Below are 27,352 nucleotides of genomic sequence, written 5' to 3' on the forward strand. Positions count from 1 at the left end.
TGGATGCGGAATGACAAACGCTATCGAGCCGTTTGGCAATTTTCGATTGGAAAAAATCCGTGACACTCAAACGATTAATGATGATACAAATATATAATATATATAGAAATATTGCAAATAATAAATAGGAAGAAAATATTGCAAATAAGACTCACTCAGGTAACATTCTATGTAGCAGGTCTTCAGTTTTTTGTTTCTCCTCGAAAAGTAAACGTGTACGTTCATTGACTAGATCTTCGAGATTGTTCGCATATTTCTCCATCATATCCATCATTTGGTCCATTATATTACGATGCCAACCAGCTTTCATTTTCTTTAATCTTGTCCTTATTGCTTTGAAGTCTGGCCTAAGTTCTGGACTTTCCGCCCAACAGTCGGTTATAGTACTAACGATATACTCAGCACAATCTGCCTCAGACTCGGACAGTATCTCTACGTTAGGTCTAAACGATGGTTCACCATCTTCTGGGAACCTTTTCACTCGGTCTATGATTTCTGTCAATTTGTTAACGGTCATATTTATTTTTCTGCAGCTATACCTTTTGGCAAATGCCGATTAACGAAAGACTGTCACTACAGTTTAAAATCTCTTTATAATTACGTTATAATTACCTTTGGGTTCCAAATTAACACCTCCGTACGGTCCCTTACGTCCAATTATTTCAAACAGTATAATAGCAAAAGAGTAAATATCTCCTTCCTGAGTGCCTCTGATCGGTGCATTAGGATTTCTCAGCAACTCAGGGGCTTTCCAAAACAGGTCTTAAAAAAGAGAATTAAACGTTGAATAATCTTCGTCAAATGAAGTTTTCTTATTTGCTTTAAATAGATTTAACTTACTTCGATAATACTGATGTTCTCCAATGCTGTCAGACTCGGCACAGTGACGCATATCGTGTAAACCAAAATCAGAAACTTGGAGTACCCAACGTGAAGTCACCACGCAATTGGAAGACTTTAGATTACCGTGACAGACTAGCACTGATGACTCGTGAATGTAAAGCATACCCTATACGACAGAAATCATTTCTAAAATCACTCTACGATAGCGTAGCACAGAACCAATAGAACGCTGGCCATCAAAGAGATCGCTTACCTTAATGAGATCGTGAACTAACGACGCAATGAACATATCATCTAATTTTATATCTTCGTTCTCGATGATGTCCTAAAAAAGTTGGAAATAACGATAATTAAATGACTAACAAGATTAAATAAGCACCATATTTGATACTCACATAAAGACTTCCTTTGGCACAATAATCGGTAATCAGCAAGATTCTCATCGGTTCTACACACGCACCGATGAATGAATTTAGATTACCGTGTCTAATTTCACGAAGAATACGCATCTCCTTCATGACATCACGCGATATATCCTTCTTCTTTGAAAACTTTAACTCCTTTATTCGCACCATTACGCCGTGGTAATGGCCAGTTTGTGCGAATACTTGACCGCCACATCTCGACTCGTAAGACATTGCACTAACTAAACTTAACTATAAGCGAACATAAAAATTATTGAATAAATATATATCTATACACAGACACACACACATAAACAAATTTAATTACATTATAATATATAATTGTTAAATATAAATTGTCAATATTCTCTTGAAAGAAATATATTCGAATAATAAAATAAATTCACTGACCTTACTAGGGGAAGACATCATATTATCGAGATGAGGATAGCCATGTATCTCGCCTGGATCTATCTTCCAGAGCAAACCTTCGATCTCCTGTTCGATCTTCCATCTTCGATAGATGCTCATCGTGATCACAGCGGCGCAGAATAATAAAACAGCGAGGACACCGGCAGCAACGATACTACGAAGATGAGTATCATCTTTGGGACAGTGCTCGTTGAGAAAACCACAACCAGGCTCGGCTTCCGGCTTGTTTTTACCTGGCCAATCCATAGACTCCGATGGTCTGTATACCTACATGAGATAAATATACTTTAATACTAGTTAAATATAGGTGGAGAGAGAGAAAGAGAGAGAGAAAGAAAGAAAGAAAGAAAGAAAGAAAGAGAGAGAGAGAGAGAGAGAGAAAGAAAGAGAGAGAGAGAGAGAGAGAGAGAGAGAGAGAGAAAGAAAGAAAGAGAGAGAGAGAGAGAGAGAGAGAGAGAAAGAAAGAAAGAGAGAGAGAGAGAGAGAGAGAGAGAAAGAGAGAAAAAGAGAGAGAGAATGACTTGTTCATACATATTTCTTTTATATATTAATATGTTTCTGTTTTCTTTTTTTTTTTTTGCTTCATTATTATTACATGTAAAAGAATGATTCGCACGAATGCTATTAAACAACTCACTCACTAGAGTTTCACCCTGTTGAAACTGTCCCACAGGTTTCATTTGATAATCGCAGGAAAAGTTGTTGAAACGAAAGGGATCCTTCTTCAGAGCTAGCACCGAAAAGTTTCCCTCCGAATCTCCAAACTTATCCAACTTTATTGTTGCACCGCTTACACCTATGGGCAACGACAATTGTATGTAAAATAAAGTATACATTGATAAAATGAGAAAATTTTAAACATGGAGAAAATCTTTTAGATTCAATTGGATTGAAAGAAAGAAAGAAAACAAAATAGTATTCGAGTCTCGATTATCAGATCATACGTACTTACTTTGATACGTGTGATTTTTTATGATCGTCTCTATTATCTGCGTTCCATTACTAGCGATATCGTGAAGATTATGTTCCGGTTGATCTCGTATAAGTTGATCCAGTGCTCGAGCATATAGCTTCACCGAATCGTAAAGATACGCCGCGTGGATAGAGACATACTGTAAAAGAAAAGCAAAAGAAAAAAATTTTTTTTTTTTTTTTTTTTTAAGATAAAGGAATCTCCTCACGTTGCACTTTCCTTGCCCTTGCAATCTTTACTCATATTTTAAAAATACCTTTTCATACTTTCTCAGAAGTTCTGGAATAACGAAGTTGAACGGTTCCTTGTTGCTATACTCTCGAACTTTTTTCGTAAATTCTTCATAATTTTGTGTGGGTGGCGTGGAAGCGACTACCATAAGCGATCTTGCCTTCTTCAGAAAATCCTTCGGTTCGAGACAATTTTCCATGCTATCGAGATGTTCCGGTTCTGAAAAGATTTAAGTAAATAGATTAATTATGATGTAATAATTTAATTCATTCCAAATAGTATTTCTATACGATTTGAAGATTTTGTTTCTCTTTCTTTTTTTTTTTTTCTTTTTGTCGAAAAAAAAGATGTGTCGCTTGAAGATTTAATTTTGAAGAAGGTCGCTTGGATAATAGGCATACTAACTCCATAAGTACTTTTGTGCTTCTCGTGGTGAATATGTCATCATGTCCACGTGTATGACCATGTATTCCCCGTTATCCAGTAACCTTTGATTCATCATCGAATTCATCATATCTATCAGAGATATAGCGGTACCCAAAAAGATATATACTGCAACAATCGATATGAAATTTTTCATTGATTGATTTTATTGAAGATTAAATTTGTTTTGTAATTAATCGAATTATTTAATTAACGATTTTATTAATTTTTAATTGAAATTTATTAATAATTTTTATGAAATTTATGAAAAATAATTAAAGAAATTTGAGAATATCGTACGAATTATCTATACTCGTTCGAGGTATGATCGTGAAAAAATTTGGCAGAAACAAAAAAAAAAACAAAAAATTATGGTATCGTAAAATTTAAAGAAAAGAAAAGAAAAAAAAAACATAATGTGGACTGACTTCTCGTCATATTTTTGGTCTCTTGTATAAGTTGGAACCATATGCTGACTTGACAGCACGGTAGCCTCTCCTCGCAGCAAGTATGACGATCCTCGACGGTCCTGTAGTGATTCACCGTCAGATTGTGCTTCGTCGCCTGTTCTTCGAGCGAACGAGCTACCGTCGACCAGGCGATTTCCGTTATAATCGTGAATTTGTTCCAGCCGTAATGGAGTAGAAGAGCTATCACTGACTTCGTAACTTGCGTATCCGGCGGCTCCGTTCTTGCAAAGGTGTTCACTTTCGAAGCTTTATAGTCCGAACATTTCTGTAACAATAAATTGATTTCTAGATCATATTGAATCCAACTAGTGAATGACATGAATGTTTACTTCATTCTTTTTTTTTTTTTTTTTTCTTTTTATATATGTATAATATAAATCGATACATTCTTCTAACGCATTTAATCATTACTAAGAACAAACATATGGAAAGATTTAACCGTAAATAAATAAATTTTTATAAACATTTTCACAATGAGATTTAACAAATAAAATAGATTGAAAAATCCACGATATATTGACGTAGTCTTGTATAAAACTTATAAATTAAAGTTGACTTCATCCGTTCGAGATAAAAAAAGAAAGAAATAAAAAAGAAAAGAAAAGAAAAGAAAAAAAAAGAGAGAGAGAAAAAGAAAATCGCTTTAAATCGATGGAGTCATAAACGGTGATGATCGGCGTCGCTCTCGAACTCGCTCGAGTAAGTAAATAACCAGTTCGAGGAGTTAATAATCGTGGAATTCGTCGAGTTGGATCAAAGATACGCAAGGAATATCGGGAGATGTGGAAGATTTGAGTTTGGAATATTGAATTTTATAGAATTCCGGATTGTTTCGAAGCGTATAAAGTGCAAAGTAGAGTACGGCAATCATAGGGAAAGACAAACAAAGAAAAAGGGTGAAAGATAGACAAAAAGAGAGAAAGAGAAAAATGTAGCCAGCAAAGACAGAGACATAGAAAGAGAAAAAGAGAAAGAAAGAGAGTAAGAGAGAGAGAGAGACAGAGAGAGAGAGAGAGAGAGAGAGAGAGAGAGAAAGAGAGGAGCGGCCAGGAGAGCAAGTCGAATGCACTCGTGGGAGAGAAAGAGATAGAAAGAGAGCGTAGCGGAGCAAAGTGGGCTGCGCCTGGTACCATGGTGTGTGGCGCGAGTTAAATATAAACTCGTGGCGTGCAAGGAAGGAGGGGCAAGAGGAGAGTGGAATGAACGGGCGAGCGAACGAACGGGTGGCGGTGGCGGCTGTACCGCGAGTTGCTCTTCGTACTGCCTGAAATGTGACATGCCGCTCATTAACATATAAATTAAACGTGACAACTGAGGGTCAGTTCTTCTTCAAAAGTGTATATATGTTATACATATATATATATATATATATATATATATATATATGTACGTACATATGTATGTATGTATGTTGGACAATGAATATCTAATTTCTTCTTTATATTTTTTCTATCCTTCTCTATTATTTTTCTATGATAAAAAATTTATATTGTATCGCGATATCATCAATTTCAGAATTATGCATATATATATATATATATATATATATATATATGTATGTATAATTATATGCATAATTATAATTAAAAAGGTTTTTAACATAGCATACAATTATTATAAATTTATAAATAAAGAGAATCAATAAATAAAACTGATAAAATATATTGATAGTATAGTATGTATTTATAAATGTATTACGTACATACGTAACATCTCTATCTTGAGAGATTTTCTATCTAATATCTATCAGTTTTCTACAATGACTAACTTTCGCTCCTTTGAGCCATCACGATGACAGAAAATTTCAAATCGAGGATCAAGAAAATCTCGCGAACCGTAACGATTTGGTTCTGTAAAACGGTAAAGTGAATGATTATATGTTAAACGTAGCAGCACAGAAATTGCAGCCGGTGGTAGCTTGTTCTCAGTTCTAATGCTATGCGAGAACTAAATTGACACGACGCATACCGCCGTGACGGTGAAATCATTGTAATCGACGCGTAAAACAACGCGCTCAGTTCGCAATTGACTTTGACGTTGCTCCTACGGAGAGGAAGTACCATTACAAATATAAAGATTTACATGTTGTTTATATGTCTATGTTCTATTATTAATTGTATAAATATTGCATATTTTATTTATATGATAATCGAAGATCATATATTCGATATTTTTTTTCAGGCATTCTTCGATTAATTTATATAGTAAATAAGTGACATTAAAAATTACTTTTTTTTTTTTTGCAATCAATAGTTCTATAATATGATTATAATTGATTAAAAAAAGTGATTTTAGATATTACTTTTTATTAAGCAAATTAAAAATTAACTCAAGGCTTATATAAACATATATGTAATTAAATATAATTACATATATATAATATAATTATTATCTTAATAATAATATCATAAATAAAATATATATAAAATTATGTATATATGTATACATTATAAAGTTACTAATTAAAGAAAGTAATATTTTAATGGTAAATTATAACATAATTTTATCCTACTGTTTAATATTATTCGAGATCTATTAAATCTATCTCATTAATAAAATCAATTAGATATTAGAATATTTTCGATAACTTTTACGAATGATTCTGAATGTTGTCAAAGGCCGATTGATCGATCGATCGTTTTCATAACTTGTATCGCGTTTGTATGTTGTGCGATTTTGAAGATCGATCGAAGTGTATGAAAGTGACCCGCTTGGTCGGTTTATCCTGCTTCGTCGACGAGGTGAGGTGGGCTTTGGTCATTGCCGGCTCGACGTGGTGTTATTCTGAGCTCCACTCGGCTATATTTAGACGAGACCACCTTGAGGGAGCTCGAGAGTCGAGATCTCCAACGTGCTACACACAACGGACGGGTTTCTCTCTTCTCTCCTTCTCTCTCTCTTTCTCTCTCTCTCTCTCTCTCTCTCTCTCTCTTTCTCTCTCATTCGTGCACTCCCTTTATCTATCTTCTCTCACGTCCAAGTTGTATTCGTCTTTGAGTTGTGCAACGCGTCTCCGCGACCGTTCAAAAAACAATCGAGGAATCTTACTGCTCGTTTGCGGAGGCGAGGAGATCGATTCAAACTGCGTCACATGATCGATCGAACGATCTATCGATGTGAAATCTCTTGATCTTTGAAATCTTACCAAGTAATGGACGATTGTTTATTATGCTGATATTTTATGGTATTATGAATTCTGAAATATTGATACGATCGATTTTATTATGCGTTAATATCAATAAAATTGTATCATATGTATGTATGTAACAAGTGTACGCGTACGTCTATTCTATTTATAAATATTGTAGTAAATGTATTATCGTAAACAAATGCTTTCTATACATTATATGTTTTAAGAATATATTCATATTCAAAACAAAATGAATTGTTTAATTTGATCGCGAACACATTGTCATCATGAATAATTATATAGGAATAATCGACCGATCGTGTATTAATTTATCGTGTAAATTTTTTGAAACAATTAATGTAACATTAATCTCTATAATTTAATGAATTAATGTCATTGCAGAGTAAAAGCATTTAACGACATTAAACACTGGCTAAACGTAAATTGTGAACTCGATGAAATCGAATTCCGGCTTGGCAAATGCGATACTACAATGCCATGACCTCCGAAGTATGCGTTCGGAGTGAAGATAAGCGATCTCTTAGGTTTGATAGATGGTTGAACGTTAAATATCGTGACTCGTTACGTTATGTTACGAAGTCGAGTGTATATTATTGGTCACGTTTTTCGACCTTGTCGATTGCCTTCCTGTTCGTACGAAACGGAAGTCGCACCTGAAGAAGAAGACTTTAAAGGAAATCCAGAATGGAATATTAAAATCTTATTTTTTTTTTTTTTTTTTTTTTTTTTTTTTTTTTTTTTTAATTTTTAGATATATGTAATTATAAAATTATAATGTATCATTAAATTTGCTGTAGTTTTTAATTAAATTTTAATTGTACCGATTTTTAATTATACTGATGCAAATTTGAAAAAAAAAATATCATGCGTTAAAGAGTTAATTAATTTCTAGGAAAATTTAATTAATATGAAACGTTAAAATAATATGACCACTCAAATAAGATCGCGAATGTTCTGAAAGGATCTCAAATTACAGTTTTTTGTGAGGAATCCTTACGACATAGTAATCTTCTTTCTTTTCCGGAAGGCAAGTGAAACCTGATACGGTCAAATGCCCACACTAAAGGTGAGCTCCATCGTATTAACTCTTTGAGTGTTAAAAAGGATTTCGTTGGTCTAAAGGGAAAAAGAAAAAAAAATATAAAAAAGAAAAAAAAAAAAAGAAAGAAAGAAAAGAATCCTTTCAAGAAGTAAAAAATATGAAAGAAAAAAAGATTATGTATCATTTAATATCTAGTCCTGAACGATGTAAAATAAGATGATTCCTCCTACAAGTCTTGTGAACGATCGAATGTTCTTTTTATTAAAAAAAAAAAAAAAAAAAAAAAAAAAAAAAAAAAAAAAAAAAACGACCTCGAATTCTTCTTCGAAAATATATAAGGATTCGTCGAGATCAAAGTTAGCAGCAATTTAATTGGCGTATCGAATTCTACGAGCGTACAAAATACAGGTAAATTCAGAAGGGTCAGCTTCCTGCGTTTTGTTAATGTAACGTGAATGAAAAAAAAAAGAAAAAGAAGGTGGAAAAAAGGGAAAAGGAAATCGTAAACGTTCCTTCGAGAGAACACCGACGATGATGGTATCGTCGAAAGGAACCGATTCTGATCGTTGGAACAAAACGATTGCTTCCTGGAATTCGCGAGCGTGCGAACGAATCGGCAAATACGTTGTCAGGGTCGTTAATGGTGGCCATTAGAGTTCGGAGAGAGATCGTTTACGTTCGTGGATCTTGTTGGACGAGAGCTGAGATAAATTCGTCGCTTTTCGACGATTCCAATCTCGTTTCCTTTATCTGTGGGAAGATTTTCAAATGGGGACGAACAAATATCATCTCGACTGTTTATTAAACATAGCAAAATGATCTTGTTTTGTTTTCACTTTACATTGTTTTGCTCCAACAATCCTTAATGAATAATATAAAATAATGAACAATGATATAATAATGAATAATGATGTAATGTACGATAATAAATAATGTTGAATTTGAATCGACTATAAATATTCTAAATTGTTTACTAAAAATGGTCATTAATAAATGACGAATAAGTGTTTTGTTTTCTGTATTATAATTTACAATACCCATTAAAAAAATAATAAAAGAAAATAATAATTGTGTGAAATTGAAAGAAAAGATAACAATTTCTGTCATTGTTAATTATTTTGATATTTAAAAGAAATAAAATAAAGAAAAGAGATAAGGGTTTCAAATAATTTCAAAACATCCTTGACTTTCTGAGAGAGAGATAGAGAATTAGCAGCGCCGAATAAATTGCATATTCCCAAGTGTTGAAGAAAAATTAACGAGATATTCTTCGCATGATTTAGCTAGCTGTTTTTCTTCTAGTTCTCCTAACGATTCGATAAATAAAACAAGCACCGGTGAGTTTGAGATTTATTAAAAAATTACGTCATATTATGGCAGGCAAAGAAAAAACGAAACACAATCGTATTTCGCGTCCTTGACCATAACAGCTATTTTTAACCAGCTTACGGCTTTAATTCACATGTTATTATGTATGCGACTGCTATCAAGGGAATGTTCAACGATGCATTGAATGTTTGCTTTTCAGGTAATAGAATATTAAACCTGTATAATCGTCTTTTGAATCTTTTAAATTGACAGAAAAAAAAAGAAAAAAAGAAAGAATTTACATTTATCATTCCGATTATTTCGAAAAGATAAAAGTAATTAATAAATAACGAATTCAAAAAGATATCTCTTATGAAAAGTATCTATAAGTTTTGATTGACTAAATGTTACAACGAATTCAATATTAATTGATATTTTCAATAATTTTCATCGTCGATGATTATTGAAAATTATCCTTTATCCTTTTTCACCTATAATATATAAAATGTTCGACGAATAAAAAGTATATATTTTTATTAATTTAAAATTACTTAAAGATTTATTAAATATTTGATCGATATTCCTGATAATTCCTATCGTAAAATGGCCATTGAAAATCTCGTTAAATTTCTTATAATATACAAAATATTCCATAAGTCGATAATAATAAATCTTTCATGAGTCGTTCATTAAATCAATGATACATTGATAAAAATGTTACAAAAAATATTTTTGCGATCATTATTTAAAATTATGTTATATTTCCGTTATTCATGATATTATTGTATGGTAAAACCTACCTACTTAAAAATTTTCATATTGCTCTATTTATACTCTCATAATGTTCATTAGAATTTCCTTTAGCGTAACAGAAAAGGAGGGAAAATTTAAAGACGCTTCGACTTCGTCGCGTCGCAGTAAAACGGCATGATAAACTCGCGATAAACGAAAGAGAGCGTTTAAATCCACAGCTATCTCTTTCTTTCTTTCACACATATACATATACACTGCAACATAGAATAAGAGGTGGATCTTCGGTCGTTCAATTCTCCGGCAGTGCCGACGACAACCGTTGCTGATCTTTCTTTTGAGAACCGTCGGCTTGCAACGAGAGCCAAAGGTCACGATCAAAAGCCATCGGCTGGATTGTGACACGCTTCAAGGACGCTCGTGGTGGCTCAAGCTCTAAGAAAGAGAAAGAGAGAGAGAGAAAGAGAGAGAGAGAGAAAGAGAGAGAGAGAGAGAGAGAGAGAGAGAGAGAGAGGAGGGGGAGAGAAAGAGAGAAAGAGAGAAAGAGAGAACGAGCGACGACGAGCTATGTCTTCGTCTTCAACGTCAAAGAGACACGCTGACGGAGCCTCGATCATTATCATCTTTGGGATCATTGTTCCGTAGTACACGTATATATGGATTTACACGTGTATGTACATATGTATATGTACATATGCTTACGAGACGATAGCCGCCGGCTGCGACAGGTGTTTCGGTGAAAGTGACAAAATATCGTTCGAACGTCTCGTGACTCTCGTCGATGATGACAGAACGTTTCTTCTCTTTCGTGTCGTGACCTTCAAAATATTTGGATTTTATCATCCTTTGTTTCTCTCTCTCTCTCTCTCTCTCTCTCTCTCTCTCTCTCTCTCTCTCTTTTTCTTTCTGCGTCTATAGATATACGTATATGTGTATGTGCATATACGTATTTATAAGCCTTTAAATACGATATTTTGTATACTATTACGTAGAAAATTTAATGCTATATAGAGAATATTTTATTTTATATTGCAGTGGATATTAATAAATAATATCTATCTATTTTTCTCTCTCTTTCCTTTTATATATCCTTTGATGATATTTAAAACTCTCAATCATATAAAAAATTATATATATATATATATATATATATATATATATATATATATATAATATATAATACATAATATTTTTGTATTTGGTTTAATATAGCAAGAGACGTGATTATATCTATCTATATTTCTCTTCTTTTTTATCTCTTTTACTGCTATTCCTATATTCATTCGAGATAAATAGAATTTCTCTGAACGCTGTTAAAGATCGAAATGAGAAACGTTCGAGAATGCGACGCAACACAGCAGATATGCTATATATATTGTATATAAAATATATTCAAGGTAATCGTAGCAGTTCGCGAAAGTCCCCGTGATGAGTTCTCTCATTATGCAATAAACTGTTTCGCTTCTTGGAATTAATTACTCTCCTCTCTTTCGAGGGACGGTGACTCAAATTACAGAGTAGCACCAAGCGTTCGACGATTAAACGCAGATCCTGCCAATTAATCTCGATCGATTGAACACACTCTCTCTCTCTTTCTTTGTTTCTCTCTCTCTCTCTCTCTCTCTCTCTCTCTCTCTCTCTCTCTCATAATCATGAATTATGAATTTACTATTATTATTCTCGTAGTTTTTTATCAGAATTACGACGATTATTTCATAATATTTATATTTGATCTAATTCTTTTCTATATGTAAATAAAATTAATTAAATTTCATTATTTATTATACTTGTAGGAGAGAATTGCCAAAATAATTACATCATATTTTTAAATAGATAAATTACATTTTATATACGAGTTAATATTGAATATTGTAACATAATGTTACAAGAAAAAAATTTGTGTTATATCTTTTTTTGTGAAACGATATAACTGATCGTTTATAAATCTATAAAAATAATAAAAATAAATAATAAGATAAAAGAAAAAAAAATGTACGTATAACTATTCTATGTATATATATATATATATATATATATATATATATATGATATCAAATTTTATTTTGGCAAGAGACTTCGTTCTTTAGCAAAAATAAAATGCTTTCTATTTTTAGTAAAATGCTTTCTATATCAGTCTAGCAAAAGGAATGGTGGGGGGGGATAGGTTACGGGGCGCGCGGGAGGGGGGAGGGAAGAAAAATCTATTTAAAAAATATGAAAAAGAAATACACGGGAATATTTAAATCGGATAACTTGTTGTTTCGATAGGCGAGTACGGAGCTCGAACATCTGGCGGCGACATACGGCGCAATCTCTTCGCGCAAATAACATAAATAGACACGAATGATAGAAGAGAGGAGAGGAAAACGAGAGAGAGAGAGAGAGAGAGAGAGAGAGAGAGAGAGAGAGAGAGAAGAGAGAGAGGTATACACGCGTCCGACGCAAACGAGGAGGTACGATCGAGCACACGATCGCACGCGTGCCTTCACACGGATAGGGCAGTGCTTTCATTTATTCATAAATCAACAGCGTCTATTTATAGTAGCGCGACGGACAAATAGCGATAGAGTTGCGCACGCGCACGCGCGTGTATCCTTGAATGTGACGAAACTCTTGAGAGCTGGGTAAATCGAAACACGAGAAATTCGATTTCGAGGGAGAATTGATAACGCTGGCGCGTGTGTGGCCTCTGCGGATTAATTTCATCTTTTTCTTTTTTATACACCTTAGTTCATTGAAATTGTTATTACTTCATGGGTCATATACAAATTTGCAATAATTCTTAGAAATCATTAAGAAATAATAAATCAATCTTGAATCGTACCATTCGTATAATAATTTTCTAATACTTCAAATAAACATTTGGAATAATATTATTCTTAAAAATTATCATGTTAAAACAATTATTAAAAAATTTTTATCTCTTTTTTATATAAACTAAATTTATACAACATAATTATGCAAATTTTCAAATTAATATTATTAAATTTAAAGATATTATAATTATTCAATGTAAATATTAATATAAAATCTAACTAGAGAAATAATTTTTATATATACAATTATCATAATAAAATTCTTATCTTTAAATATAAAAATATAAGTGTATTACGAATATTTCATAAACAAAAAAAAAACAACAGAACTCTGTATTATAACTTAAAATATGCAAATAATATTCTTAATTTTACGAATTAATATTTTAATCTGAAACTATTAAAAACAGTATAAATTATGAATTCAATTTTTTTTTTTTTTTTAGATCTACGATGAAATTTTGACATCACGATTTTGATTTTTTATATTCATTAAATCATTTCTTTTATTTCGAACAATAAAAGAATTTCTTTTCATATAGATTAGCATTAGTTATTTGCTACGAAATACGATTAAATTCGTTGAAATTCATAAGAGTAGCGAGCATTCAATTATTGTTTTTTTCTAGGTTTGCGACATTGCGGTCAGGATTAAGTAGAATAATAACGATTTATTATTACAAGGATTACTGAGTCATAGATAGTGAATCATTTGTAATTAACAATATTGAGAAGCAATGTGCCCTTCTATCATCTCGGCGTTACTAACATAAGATCGTTATATAAGAAGAGTTTTGTTCTCTTCATTAGTTGATCAATGCATGAACTTGATCCCGGTTGCGTGCAACAAGTGAAAGAGCAACTTGGTCGTCGATAAACACGATAAGCTTCACGTGAAAACTCATAATCATTTAACAATTAATCAGCATGAATAAAAAGATACTGGCTAATAGATTGAAAACCTTTAAATAAAAAGGAAAAAACCTGACGAGGAATTAATTAAAAGTTGATTTAATTTCATGTCCATCTAAAAATATTTAAATTTCGTAGATAACAAAAAAAGAGGGTATCAAAAAAAAAATAAAAAAAAAAAAAGAAGAATGTTTATGACTTATTGACAAATAAAACACTAAGAAAACAAAATTTGTAAAAGAAGAAAAAGAAAACAACATGGTGATTTGCATTTATAAAGGAAAACGATTGAAAGATTTATCACGACACGCGACATTAATCATAGATAGAGTCGAGTGCTTTTCCATTGAGACCAAAATAGTTTTAACAGGCAAATTCTAGCAATTGATAGTTGTAGTTGTTGCCAGTTTGAAATACGAGAGTCGATTCTTGCGAGAAGAAGCCGTAGACTTGAAATCCTCCAACTTCCTCTTTCTTTCTCGTTCTTCTATGAGTGTGCATGGTTAACAAGTAGAAGAAGAAGGAGAGAGAGAGAGAGAGAGAAAGAGAGAGAGAGAAAGAGAGAGAGAGAGAGAGAGAGAGAGAGAGAGAGAGAGAGAGAGAGAGAGAGAGAGAGAGAGAGAATTACAGAGTAGCATGGGAACGTGTTGCTGCACTTGATTCGTTGCTGTTGGTACGGCGCTACTGCTCGATAGTGTTTCGTTGTTACTGTTGCTGCTGACCTGTTCCTTCCTTTCTTCCTTCCTTCCTTCCTTCCTTCCTTCCTTCCTGCCTTCTTCTTTCTTTTCTTTGCCTTGTCGCTCGGCCAAGCAATAGCCCGGACTATATTTAGCTTTGCGATAAACACTGGCAGTTAGCGAGCCATGCTGTACCACCATTGCTGCTGTGCCTCATAAACTTGCACCGATCCTCTATCCATCGAATATACTCGAACTATGATTAATTTGTGGTCTAATAATCGATTTGAATGTAAGTTTATGCAGGATGAAAATTTTCTAATCACATTTAACATCAATACTTTAATATTTTCGATTAACTTAATGTAATACAAAATTCTTTCATGTTCATCTAAAATTATCTAAATTTCGTAGATAATAAAAAAAAGAAGATATAAAAAACAAAAAAGAACAAAAAAAGAAAATGTTTATGACTTATTGACACATAAAACATAAAGAAAAAAAAATTTGGAAAGAATATAAATCAAAAATATCCAATCTTAGGTTTCATCATCATTTAAAATGTTAATGATTATTAATATTATATTATATACTTTAAATATTCTAACGATACGATATTTTACGACTATCGAATACTTTCGAAAAATTGTGAAATATAATTAGAAATATATTTCTCAAGTTATATTTATTAATTTAAAGATCATTTCGGTGATCGTCACGAAATATCAAGGAGGTAAGTAAAATTACGATAAAACGGTATCGCCACGTGCTACTAATTTTTTCAACTGATTGCATTCGAAAACCTGGCACAGCTCGCGCGATAAGTCTTTTACCGTATGCGGACGGTGCAATAAATGTAAGAAATTAATGACTCGCCGATACCGTTGAACGAACCCGAGGCTGCGAACATACACGACTACTCGCAACATTCCCAATTTGGAATGTCCTCGTCTCTAAGTCTATCGTCTTAGAACGGATATCTTCTTTTTTCTACAGAATAAAGATTTTCTCTCTGTCCATTAACCATCATGAACTCGTTCCGCCTCGGGTATCCAATCTCTCTCTCTCTCTCTCTCTCTCTCTCTCTCTCTCTCTCTCTCTCTCTCTCTCTCTCTCTCTCTCTCTCTCTCTCTCTCTCTCTCTCTCTCTCTCTCTCTCTCTCTCTCTCTCTCTCTCTCTTTTGCTTTAACATCTCGATCCTAACGGGAAATTTCTAATTTATCCAATTTGCTAAGTCCCCTTAACGGATACGGATCAATCGTAGGAATCCATTGAATCTCATAGAACTTTTAACGATTATAATATGATTGAAAATGGAAATATTGTAAATCTAATCAATGAAAAATTCGTACAGAAGAGAGTTCCTAAAAGGTTTATGTTAAAACACATTTATTATTACTTTTTCAATCTTTTCTTTCCCAAGAACGATTTAGACAGTTTGTATATTGTTTAATAGTAACAAATTTCTTAATGAAAATAATAATAAATAAGATTAAGAAAAGGACTTTACTATTATATTTTTATCAATAATAAAAAGAATTGTATTTAACATAAAATAATTATATTCGATTAAATTTTTATATTGATATTAGTGATTCTAATTTTACGATATAAACAACAATAGATTTGTATCTTTTTCATTATATATTACTCTATACATATCATTAGCTCATAATTTGCATTTTATATGCTTGATTGTTTTTTTTCTTTTTTGTTTTTTTTTTTTTTTCAAATAGTCTACAAGTCTCGTTCTTCACTTCCTTTTACACTTATATTTGTTTTTAAATATCAGTTATACTCAGCAATACAAAAAAAAAAAAATATATATATATATATAAAAGAATAAAAGTGAAATAAGAAAAAATAAAATATAACGAGATTCCTCCCTGCATATTTTTATTTGCAATACATTAATAGTTATGTATTACGTATTAGAATTAAAGAATTTATTTATCGAATCAATACGTAATTCGTCTACTTCATGTTCGTTCCTTTCTCGATTCAGTCAGTCGATTCCAAACGAGAGAGCGTGTGTTTTCTGACTAAGCAATACTTTTGGCTAAATATAGTTGGCGATAAAAGCAACCACTTGGACATGTGCTCGACTGATAACGGACACCCGCTATAATACGGTTGCCGTAATACCGTTCGCACCGCGTCGTAATGCCGTTTGATTTATGCGCCGTTCGCACCGTTATTGTATCCGTGAACATAGGAACGATCGATAGATCGATCAATCGATCTATCTTAGTTACTCCATTTAACGCCACGTATGTAAGTATATACGTTGAATCACTTTTTCTTACGTTTCTTTTTCTCTGAAAACGAGCGTACTTTCACCGAATCGACGTCAATCGAATTTAATCGATTTAAGGCCTTGTTAATATGATCGCGCGTGAGCTCAATATTTAAACTGTAGTTTATTATATGTTTACCAAGCAATACAAAGTTGCGATTGGTTCGTTTCAAGAAATGATCGAGAGCATTTATTTATAAGAAAAACGATTCAATACTATATTTTTTATTTAATTAAAGTAGTTATATATATATATATATATATATATATATATAATATATATCTATGTACGCACACACACGAACAAACATACAGATCTTGATTTGTTCGGGTCATTGGAAAGTTATAAAAAAATATGTATAATTAAAATCTTTGATCATGTTCGTTTATTTTTCTTGGAGTTGTATGAGAAAGTTAAAACGATTTTCGAGGATCCACGTGCCGTAGTTTATACGTTGTGTAATCTCTTTGATTCATCAAGATAGTATAACGAAAACTTAGGAAAATTTGAGAAAGATAAAGAAGAGAAGAAATTTCATTTTCTTCGTAATGCGAATCAAAAATATTTATCGTTTGACAATCGTTGAAGTTTAATTTTTTTTTACTGCTTCTCTCTTTCTCTTTCTCTCTCTTTGAGAAATGCAAACGATGGAAATATTTATTTGAGATCGATAACGATACGTAGCCTAACGTATAATATAAAAGAATTGCATTCTTCGTCGATAAGCGTGAAAAATTTTCAGAATTGTATTCAAGTTTAAAGATTGAGAAACATGCGATTTGAGATTAGGAAAAAGAAAAAAAAAAAAAAAAAAAAAAAAAAAAACAGTGGGAATATTTTATGTCGAAGCTTAGGAATTCGATCGATTCGAAGTCACGTTGTATGTACCGAAGTAAATTCTAATCGATTCGATATGAATACATGGATAACATTTTATTACTTTTTTTTTTTTTTCTTTCTGAAATTTCAAATGAAATATAAATTATCGGCAAACACGGAAGCAAGAAATCGTAAAATGACATATGTAGTAAAAGACGACCTTGCACCGATTCTCGATGGATGACGATCTTCACATCTCGGCCCAACCCTCATGAGTTCTCATTAAAATTCAAAAGAAAAAAAAAAAAAGAAAAAAGTCATTTCCATATAGCGTTGTCAGTGAACGTGCTTCGATCATAGAGAAAAGAAACGAAGATGGAGTAATACCGATGTGGCCTTATTAATCATCAATATTGCATTGAAAATTCACGGTCAAGAATTTTTGTTTGGAAAAACGTTTATCTCAAAGCTATGTCATAATAATATACTGTGAAATTATTCACATATCGATAGTAATTCTTCGAAATTATATATAATAATAGGATTACAATATATCAATCTAGAAGTACAATATATCAATGTAATATATGTGTAACAGTTTAATTTTTCGTTAAATTTCGTAAACAAAAAAAAAAAAGAAAAAAGACAAATTATGATAATGTAATTACTTTCGCTTTAATATTTGTTAAAACGAAAATATACAATACTTATAAGCGTGAGAACTACCTGTAATGTGTAACAACAACGTGCTAAACAAATTAAACGGCCATTTAAATTTCTTGAAATCTTGGCTAATGGAGCAACGTCTTTGTTTTCGTGTTGATTGTAAAACGAGGGAAGAACATCGCGTTTGTCCGGTCATACATTCTTGTTGAACGAATGAATACGCGTCGCTACATCGGGACCATAATTGGTGCCGTCCAATTAAGGATTAATTAAGTGTATTTTAGTTTGAAACCAGCCGCGTCGTCGTCACTTAAGGCGGCACCCACATTAAGCAGACATAAGAGTGAGAGTGAGTGAATGAGAGAGGGAAGAAAAGAGAGAGAGAGAGAGAGAGAAAATTTATTAATATTATTATTAATATTAATATTATTATTATTATTATTATTAATATTAATATAATTATTATTATTATTATTATTATTATTATTATTATTATTATTATTATTATTATTATTACATCTAAAATATTGTATTAGAATATTAGATAAAAATAAAAAGATTACTGAAAAATAAATTCGATTGAAGATAAAATCAATACTTAGATAAATAAAATAATTAAAAGATTCATTATTGATTTTCACGGGTTACTACAATAAAATTGGAGTTAATACAATAAAATTGGATGATATAAATTGTTTTTCGATGTCGTAACAGTCGCTAAATTCGATTCAGTCGAGTGAACCAATGAAAAATGTTTTCGTCCAGATTAATGATTTTCTTCTCGAATGGAGACGATAAGAAAGCGTGAAATAAGGCGAGGAATATGGACGAATAAAAATGATTACTTTGAAATTACAATATTTCAAGTTACTATCTTAAAGAGAAGAGAGATGAACGTAAATTAAGTTGAAAGATATGATAAAGTTCGTGCGCAGCTTCGTGTTTACGCAAGAGACGTTCTTTAACGAGCATCTTCCTTTTACGAATCGATATTAATTAACTCATATCGTTGTGCAATATCGAGATAAACATTTACTCGTTCTCTTGATTGACAATAAAATAAATTAGAAATTAGAAAAAAAAAATCAAAATTAAATAAACTTTTATTTCCATTTCTATTTATTTTTCCTTCTTCTCTCTCTTTCTTTATCTCTCTATCTCTCTATCTCTCTCTCTTTGTTTCTCTTACTGTTCTCTTTCTGTTTCTCTTCCTCTGTCATTTATACTAATCGATCCTTTGTCGTATCTATAAATAAATGTAACAATAATCGACGAGACGACAAATTTTTTCTTTTCTCGTACTCATAACGAAGATGACTCAAATGTCAGTATCGTCTATTTTTAATTATCGATGACTTCATAAGACTTTGATCGATTCCGTAGTGTATTTAATTTTAACTTTAAAAAACTTTCTACGATTTCAGTTTCTGTTTTATACTTCATAACTTCACGAGTTTCTTATTTTTCTTGAAAAAATTTTATTATCGTTTTATTTTATATGTTCGAGTTTGTGAATTGCGCTAAAACATTATTAAAAGTTTCGAATAGGAGGAAATAAATTATCTTTATTTGTTTCATTCCATTTTATCTTTTACGATCAAACGTACATACGCAATACAATTGAAATTATTTCACAGTTTCTCTAAAAATAGTTTTCCCATCCAGTCACAGTGAAGAATACAAGACACAGAAATATGTGTCTTCAAAGTGAACGAAATCGGTTCACACAAAACCGGTATGTACGAGTTTTCCCACGTTCTATTCGTTCTTTCATACTCGATTCTATAAATAAAATTTAACTGTGTGTGAACACAGAGAAGAGACAGGAACCCTCCATCTGTTTTCTTTTTTCGTTTCACTTTCTATCTCTCTCTTTCTTTCTCATTCTATCTTTTTATTTTTTTCTCACTTTTTGTTTCTTTCTACTCCAATTACAATGAATGGATTCTCCCTTGAACGAGATTCTTTCGATTCAAGGCCTTCGATTCTACTTGACTTCGTACTAAAATATTAATCGTATAAATTGGATAATATTATATAAAAATCGACTGACCCACTTTATTCAACAAATATCTCTTTTTCACTTTTTTCCTTTTTCTTGTTCGTGATAATACATTTAGGCTGATTATAAAAAAAAAAAAAAAGAAGAAAAAAAGAAAGAATAGATACAAATTTATATTTAGAGAAAAGAGAGAGAGAGAGAGAGAGAGAGAGAGAGAGAGAGAGAGAGAGAGAAAGAGAATTCATTTCGATCCCTTTATAGATGATAATATTTCCTTATTCTCGACGAAAGCTGCCAATTAACGAACACTCTTTTCCTGCGACATAATTATACACTCGGTCGCGAATTAACGATAATGCGCCGGCCGAATCGGATCGATTCTCGAAAAACCGGTATTCTTACGCTTCTCATGAACGTCTGTCCGCACTACTTACTTAAAGATAGCACCTACTATATCGTTGCTATTAACTAAAAAACGTGATTCCACTTTTCTCAATGACATTTGATATATTTCTATGATCGATCGATTCCTTATATAGAGTATGAGATTTCAGAATTGATTCTACGGATCAAGTTCTAGAAAAAAAAGAGCAAAGAAAAAAAAAAGGAAAACAAGAAGAAAGAGGAAAAGATAAATGTCATTTTTTTTGTAATTGAATTATAGATCTAACGATTATTTAAACGTTTCATTCGTCCTCTAATTCCAATATTTACCCGAGGACGAGATTAAATGTTCTTTTTTTTTCACGAAGAAAAAGAAAAAAGAGAAGAGAAAAAAAAATAATAAGAATATAGAAATAAAAAAAAAAAAAATCTATTTACACTTGAACTTTATTTATACGTTCAGGAATGATCAAGCAAATGTGTTTACGATTTTTAACATTTATATTCTTATAGAAAGAGATTAAAAAGATTAATTAATTAATTTTCAAAATTAAAAATATATGTATCGTTTAGATCTTCGTACTAATAGGTTCTTCTTTATTTTTGGATATGAAATGAGAAATAGTGAAGAATCGGTCCACGACATGGAGTCTGGGACAACATCGGGCTAATATACCAGGCCAGACCAGGTAAGAGTCTACACGAGTAGTGCGTGGGGCATCAACAGGCTCGGCTATAAATAGACCGCGAAGGTCAGCAGAATCAGCAGTTTTCATGCAAATGCCCCCGTCGATAGAATAATATCGTTCCTTTCGAGCTGAGCACTGATCGTTCGTCTCTGTGTAACTTATCATATTCTCCTTCCATTTCTTCCTTGCCTTTCATTCTCTCAAGCTTGCATTTACAATAGTATTTAATTTGACGAGTTCTCAATTTCTCAGAAAATAAAAAATTTTTCTTTTCATTTATTAAGAAAAAGAGAAGGAATTTATTAAATATTGTCAATATTTTTTTTTACACATATATATATATATATATATATATATATAATTTTATATATATATATAAAAAAAAAGATAAAAAATTAGATTCTTTTTTATATAAGATCGTTATTACATACATCGAAGTTAATTAATATAGAAATAATTAATTATTCAAATAAGAAATGAAATAATTTTGTAAAATATATCAAATAAATTGACATATATCTTAGATAATATCTATGTTAAATAAATAAATATATCTATCTTAAGTAAATATTGTCAAGAGAGTAGAGATTAGTAAGAGATACGTAAATGCAATTCATAAATATGCATCGGTATTATGTAAATTTTATTTAAAAAAAAAAAAAAAAAAAAAAAAAGAAGAAGAAAAGAAAGAGAGAAAGAAAAAAAAATACAAAAAAAAAGAAAAAAAGAAAAAAAGAAAAAAAGAAAGACAGAAAGATAAATTATTCGTGATAAGACGTTTCCTTAGAGGACAGTCATAAATCAAACAAGAAAATACGTTATTCATAAATAATTATCATTTCATGTTAAAACACAAATTACGATTCATCGTCATTTCTGTTATATATTGACGCATATGTATATACGTACCTATATACGATTTATATCATCCAGTGATTCCGAATTTCGCTTGCAACGTGTATATAACAACGTGTATATAACAATTCACAGTGAATCGAATAGAACGGTAGCTTTAATAATGCTTCAAATATCCGCTTCGAAATCCGCGTAACGTAAGCAGGATCAACAGGTGGTTACACGAAGGAAGGTAGGTAGGTAGAGAGATAGGTACATATGTAGGTGTCATATATGTGTGATTCTCTTACATGCATATCAAAAGAGGAAGAGAGAGAAAAAAAGAAGGAGGGAGAGAGAGAGAGAGAGAGAGAGAGAGAAAGAGAGATGAAAGGAGTACCAGCGAGTTGCATTATCGAAAGTTCCCACTGACTTTTCGTGGTATTCGTGCGTGTTATGAGCTTCGCTTCGCCACATAGGTGGGCATTACAAGCTCAACGTCCACCTACACGTATGTACCTAAATGGGTACTCGGACGTGTACAGGGTGGTCCACGCAATCTCGAGTCGCCTTCGTCTTTCGAGAGCCTTCGATCTCTCCCTCTCTCTCGGTCTTCCTCTCGTTCTTGGTAAATCCGGATGACGCAGAAACGTGCAAGCATGAGCGCATTTTAAGCGCTCTCTTTATGATCTCGACGTACTTTCTCTGCGATCATCGAAAATAGCTGTGTGTGAGTAGAGGATGTCGCCGATTCGAAATATACCCACTTATCGTACTTGTACACTCGATTGGTCCGTATCTTTTCTTTTTATCTTTTTGCAAACAACAACGAATAAGATATTTTCTTTTTGTCAGTAATCATTTTATTTGTTAAATTATTATTATTAGTATTATCATTCTCTCTCTCTCTCTCTCCCTCTCTCTCTCTCTCTCTCTCTCTTTCTCTCTTTCTCTCTCTCTTTCCCTCTGCAAGTAACAACGATACATCATTTTCACTCTATTATTATTATTATTTCTTTTTTATTATTATAATATTATTATATTTGATAATAATAAATAATCAATCGAGTTATTCTAAATTATTTGACTTTAAGTGATTGAGGATCGATCAAGAAAAGAGGTCGATATCGAGAGAAATCGAGAGTACGATCTGTCTTCGTTTCACTTTTGCAAAAATAAAAACGTAAAAAAAAAAAAAAAAAAAAAAAACAGAAAGAAGAAAAGAAAAATAATGCATATATTAAAAAGAGAGACGCGTGGCGCCATGAGATCGAAGTCGATGCGCTCGAGACGAGTCGGGAAGAGTCGCCGTTAAAGGAATCCGACAAATTTGCTCGACGGTACTCACTGCCGGCGAGTATAACGAGTGAAACTAGGTGAAAGTAAGTAGCTCTTTGCGGGAGAGAAGGGCCTACCGCGGCGTCGTACACGCGTTGTACTCGCGGGGCCCGTTCGTCGATCCATCTTTTTCAATTCATCTTTACGTATCCAAATACAAATGAAGAAAGAAGAAAAAAGAAAACAGAAAACTCTCGAAAATTTCGGAATTTTATATAGAGAAAAACGTTTTATTTCTATATTAAAATATTATTAATTATTATTATTATTATAAAAGAAAAAAGAACAAAAAAAAACTATTTTAAAAATAAGTCAATTAGTTGATAAGACATTTTAGTTACTTTTAATTTTTCAATGATTTTTTTTTCTTTTTCGATTGATATATAATATCAGAATGATGAGAAATAATTTGTCATCTTTTCAAGTCTCTGATGAGTTTCTTAAATCAATGCAATGTCAAAGGTTTCTAGAAAATTTCTATAACTATTTCGATTTTTTTTCTTTTTTTTTTCTTTTTTCCAGCGCGGTTATTAAGAAAACGTTGAAACGAAGTTTAAAAACGAGAGAAATCCATAGTCGATAGATAATCATGGAAAACGACTTTCAACTTCGGAGGTAGTCTGGAACCTTCGCCGATCAGCTTTTCCGCGCTATGTTTCATGAGGGACCTTTGCCACCAACAAAGTCGGTACGACTTTCACGAAAAGCGTATAAAGGTTCTGAGGAAGGCGGTCGTCCGATCGGTTCGATAACTGGCAACGAGACAACATTCGATTTCTCGATGCTTAATCGAGCGCGAATGTCGACTTTGTGATAAATCTTGGAAAATATTTTCACATATGTTCCTGTTTTACCAAATTTAGTAATTTTAATAAAATATAACCCAAATAAAAGAAATGTTTCATTTATTTTTCCTTTTAAATCAATTGTAATAACATGTTCGGAATAAAAGATAAAATTGTTGACTGTAAGTAAATATGAAATTATTCGATCTTTATGTTTTTAAAATCGATCAATCGTTTATATACATACGTTTGATTTATTTAACGTAAAATTACATACATGCTTAAATCTTTTCTTAAACGTACATACATTTTTTTTCTAAGCACATTTTACTTATCATAATTTAAAATGAAAGTATAATAATAAAAACAATAAATTTTAATTCAAATATGAAATTGATAGACAAGATTTTAATTATTGGATTCTTATTTAATTAACACCAGTCTTGGTTGTATGTTTGACTTGAATTGAATAAAAAAGAAAAAAAAAGAAATAAATAAATATGATTATACGTTATGAAACAAAATAATAATATCATCAATGAATCGAAACAAAATAAATATAATTACGCGTTACTTGATGTAAATAAAGTTTACTCTAGCAATACGCTAAAGGTTAAACGCGAAGTTAAAACTGAAAGGTCTATCATTTAGTTTCATTCTATTACAACCTTGAGCAATGACTGACATGGTAAACAAAACAAAAGGAACTAAAAGTATAGAAGAAACAAATGTATGGAAATAACATTGGTATGCGACGATTTACACTAGACATTTGTCTAAATATTTTCGAAAATTAATGAATTACGAATAACAGACAAAATTTAGAATAATCACGTTAATTTTAATCGCTTAAATGAAAAGATCGAACGATCAGAACTTAAAAAAAAAAAAGAAAAAAAAAAAAAGAAAAAAAATGAAAATAAATGAGAAAAAAATGGTGACGTCAAAGATATAATCACATGTCGAAATAAAAAATTGATAATCTGTATATAAGTATGCGAGCATTTCGTACGTATTAGTAACTAATTCGAGCCATAAGATCGGTATTACTGGAATGTCGTCAAGTACATACAAGCTGGCAGGGTTCGCCCCGTCGCTTTTATCGCGCTTATCGAAGCTAATCGCACGAGCTTTGCATATTTTGAAGTTCAACGACCTTGTGCGTGCCGATCGATCGTCGATAAAATTATCGATAAAGATCGGATGCGATAATAAAACGTTTACCATTCCGGTCCGGTCTTCGACCGCCTTCGAATTAAATCGATCTTATCTCAAATATCACGATCGATTTTTCCGTCGAATTTTATTATATTATCTACTTAAGAATACACGCACGCACACCACGCACAGAGAGAAAGAAAGAGAAAGAGAGAGAGAGACGCGTGCGTGTATACAAAAGACATAGATTTCACGTAATCAAGACTGACAGCTCGATTAAACGTACATTACGAGATATAGTAGAAAGAATGAGAAAAATCTGATAGACGCTTATCTAATCGCTTAACATCCGTTTCGTACAATACTCAAAGTTCTTAATGTTTTACGCAAATATACGCATGCATACGATATTATACGACCCATATTAAGTCGAACGAAAAGTTTGTTATGACTGCTTAGGATACAATTATTCATGATAGAAAATAAGCCATTATATCGTGAAAGCTTTAAAATAAAAAAGGAAAAGAAAAACTTCCATCGCGATAAAAAATTGTCGATATTAACGAAAATGATATTGCTAATTAAATATCATGAAGGAGTTATACAAATTTATTATTTATTTTTATTTAAAAAAAAAAAAAAAAAAAAAAGACCAAAATTCTTCGATAGATCTAATATATTATTTATGTATGTATGTATGTATGTATACGTAATATATATACATATCATACGTAAAAGGATGCATTTGAATGCATCAGTTATATAAATTTATTATTTCTTTTTACGTAAAAAATAAAAAAAAAGAACTAAACTTTTCGGTAGATTTAAACAAGATATATATATATATATATATATTTTGTGTATGTATATGTGATATATATATTAATGGTAAAAGGATGCATTGGAACACGTGGATGTGAACACACGTTTGCACGCGAGAGGGTAAACGTAACCCGTAATTATATCGTCGCGCCGCGGGTGTTCAGTTTGTCGAAGAATACCCTCGTCTAGTTCATCTTTGACAAGACACGACACGACAGCTTTTGAACGAGTGAGAGAGTCCACGTAGTTTCTCACGCTCCCACCAAATTAATCCTCCTGTCTACGATCCTTTTTCGACGTTCCTGCATCCATCATTCGCGTGATTAGAAGCTTTTACGTTTTCTCTTTCATATAAAAATATTCATGAAAGAAGAATTTTATGATGACGTTTATTCAAATATCGATTTATTTAATATCTCGTTTGGGGTTTTGTTTCGTTCGGTTTATTTTTTTGTTTTCTTCTTTTTATTTCGTTTATTCTTTTTTTTTCTTTTTTTTTTCTTTCTTTTTTTTTTTTTTATTTGGAAACATTCGTGAAGACATTAAGATTAATGTGTGCAATTTTTTAATTTTAGTTCGTCGATATTTTGCTGAGTCGTTTCTTTTACAAAAAATATTCATGTAAATGTACATTGATTAATAAATAGTCTGAATTCGTTGCGTGTATGTGTGTATACATATGTGTGTTTGTATGCGCTCGCGCGCGTGTGTCTTGTGTTTATCTATTATTTTTTTTTACGTACACTTTCATGGAAATATTCGAAATCTATCGGAATGAATTTCTTTTATTACCTACTTGTTTATTCTCTTTCTTTTTCTTTTTTTTTCCCCTCTTTAAATAGTGAATCATGATAAATACTCACGTAGCTGATCATAGGTATATTTCGTGACTGAGCGACTATGGCCTCGACGTAGCAGGAGCCTTCGGGTCCGAAGAAGGCCGCGACCCCTTCGCAGATCATGTCGATCATCGCTTTCGTAGCTTCTACGGTCTCTCCCCTTGTATCGCTCCAACGCATATCCAGTCTCACATTTGGCAAGATGTTTGGGTCGTTGTTGATCTGGAAAAAAATATGCAAATGTTTAGAGATTGTAATGGATAGTTTTTGAATTATTCCAAATGAAT

General features: G+C 31.8%; 1 protein-coding gene across 8 annotated transcripts in view; it reads right to left on the reverse strand.

Moving 5' to 3' along the window:
- LOC118447044 (receptor-type guanylate cyclase Gyc76C) overlaps positions 1 to 27,352 on the reverse strand; it is a 73,826-nt gene that overhangs the window by 2,395 nt on the left and 44,079 nt on the right. For all 8 annotated transcript variants that reach the window (XM_035878451.2, XM_035878449.2, XM_035878448.2 and 5 more), the window contains 12 exons: positions 27,090 to 27,287; positions 3,735 to 4,041; positions 3,289 to 3,435; positions 2,909 to 3,102; positions 2,632 to 2,791; positions 2,321 to 2,475; positions 1,659 to 1,946; positions 1,239 to 1,499; positions 1,097 to 1,168; positions 841 to 1,009; positions 613 to 762; positions 156 to 495 (listed from right to left, as the gene is read on the reverse strand). In XM_035878451.2, the coding sequence (XP_035734344.2) occupies positions 156 to 495; positions 613 to 762; positions 841 to 1,009; positions 1,097 to 1,168; positions 1,239 to 1,499; positions 1,659 to 1,946; positions 2,321 to 2,475; positions 2,632 to 2,791; positions 2,909 to 3,102; positions 3,289 to 3,435; positions 3,735 to 4,041; positions 27,090 to 27,287 (2,441 nt within the window). The remainder of the gene's footprint in view (positions 1 to 155; positions 496 to 612; positions 763 to 840; positions 1,010 to 1,096; positions 1,169 to 1,238; positions 1,500 to 1,658; positions 1,947 to 2,320; positions 2,476 to 2,631; positions 2,792 to 2,908; positions 3,103 to 3,288; positions 3,436 to 3,734; positions 4,042 to 27,089; positions 27,288 to 27,352) is intronic.

This window comes from Vespa mandarinia, chromosome 1, assembly GCF_050613455.1.
Source record: "Vespa mandarinia isolate Hongniang chromosome 1, ASM5061345v1, whole genome shotgun sequence".
Lineage (NCBI taxonomy): Eukaryota > Metazoa > Arthropoda > Insecta > Hymenoptera > Vespidae > Vespa > Vespa mandarinia.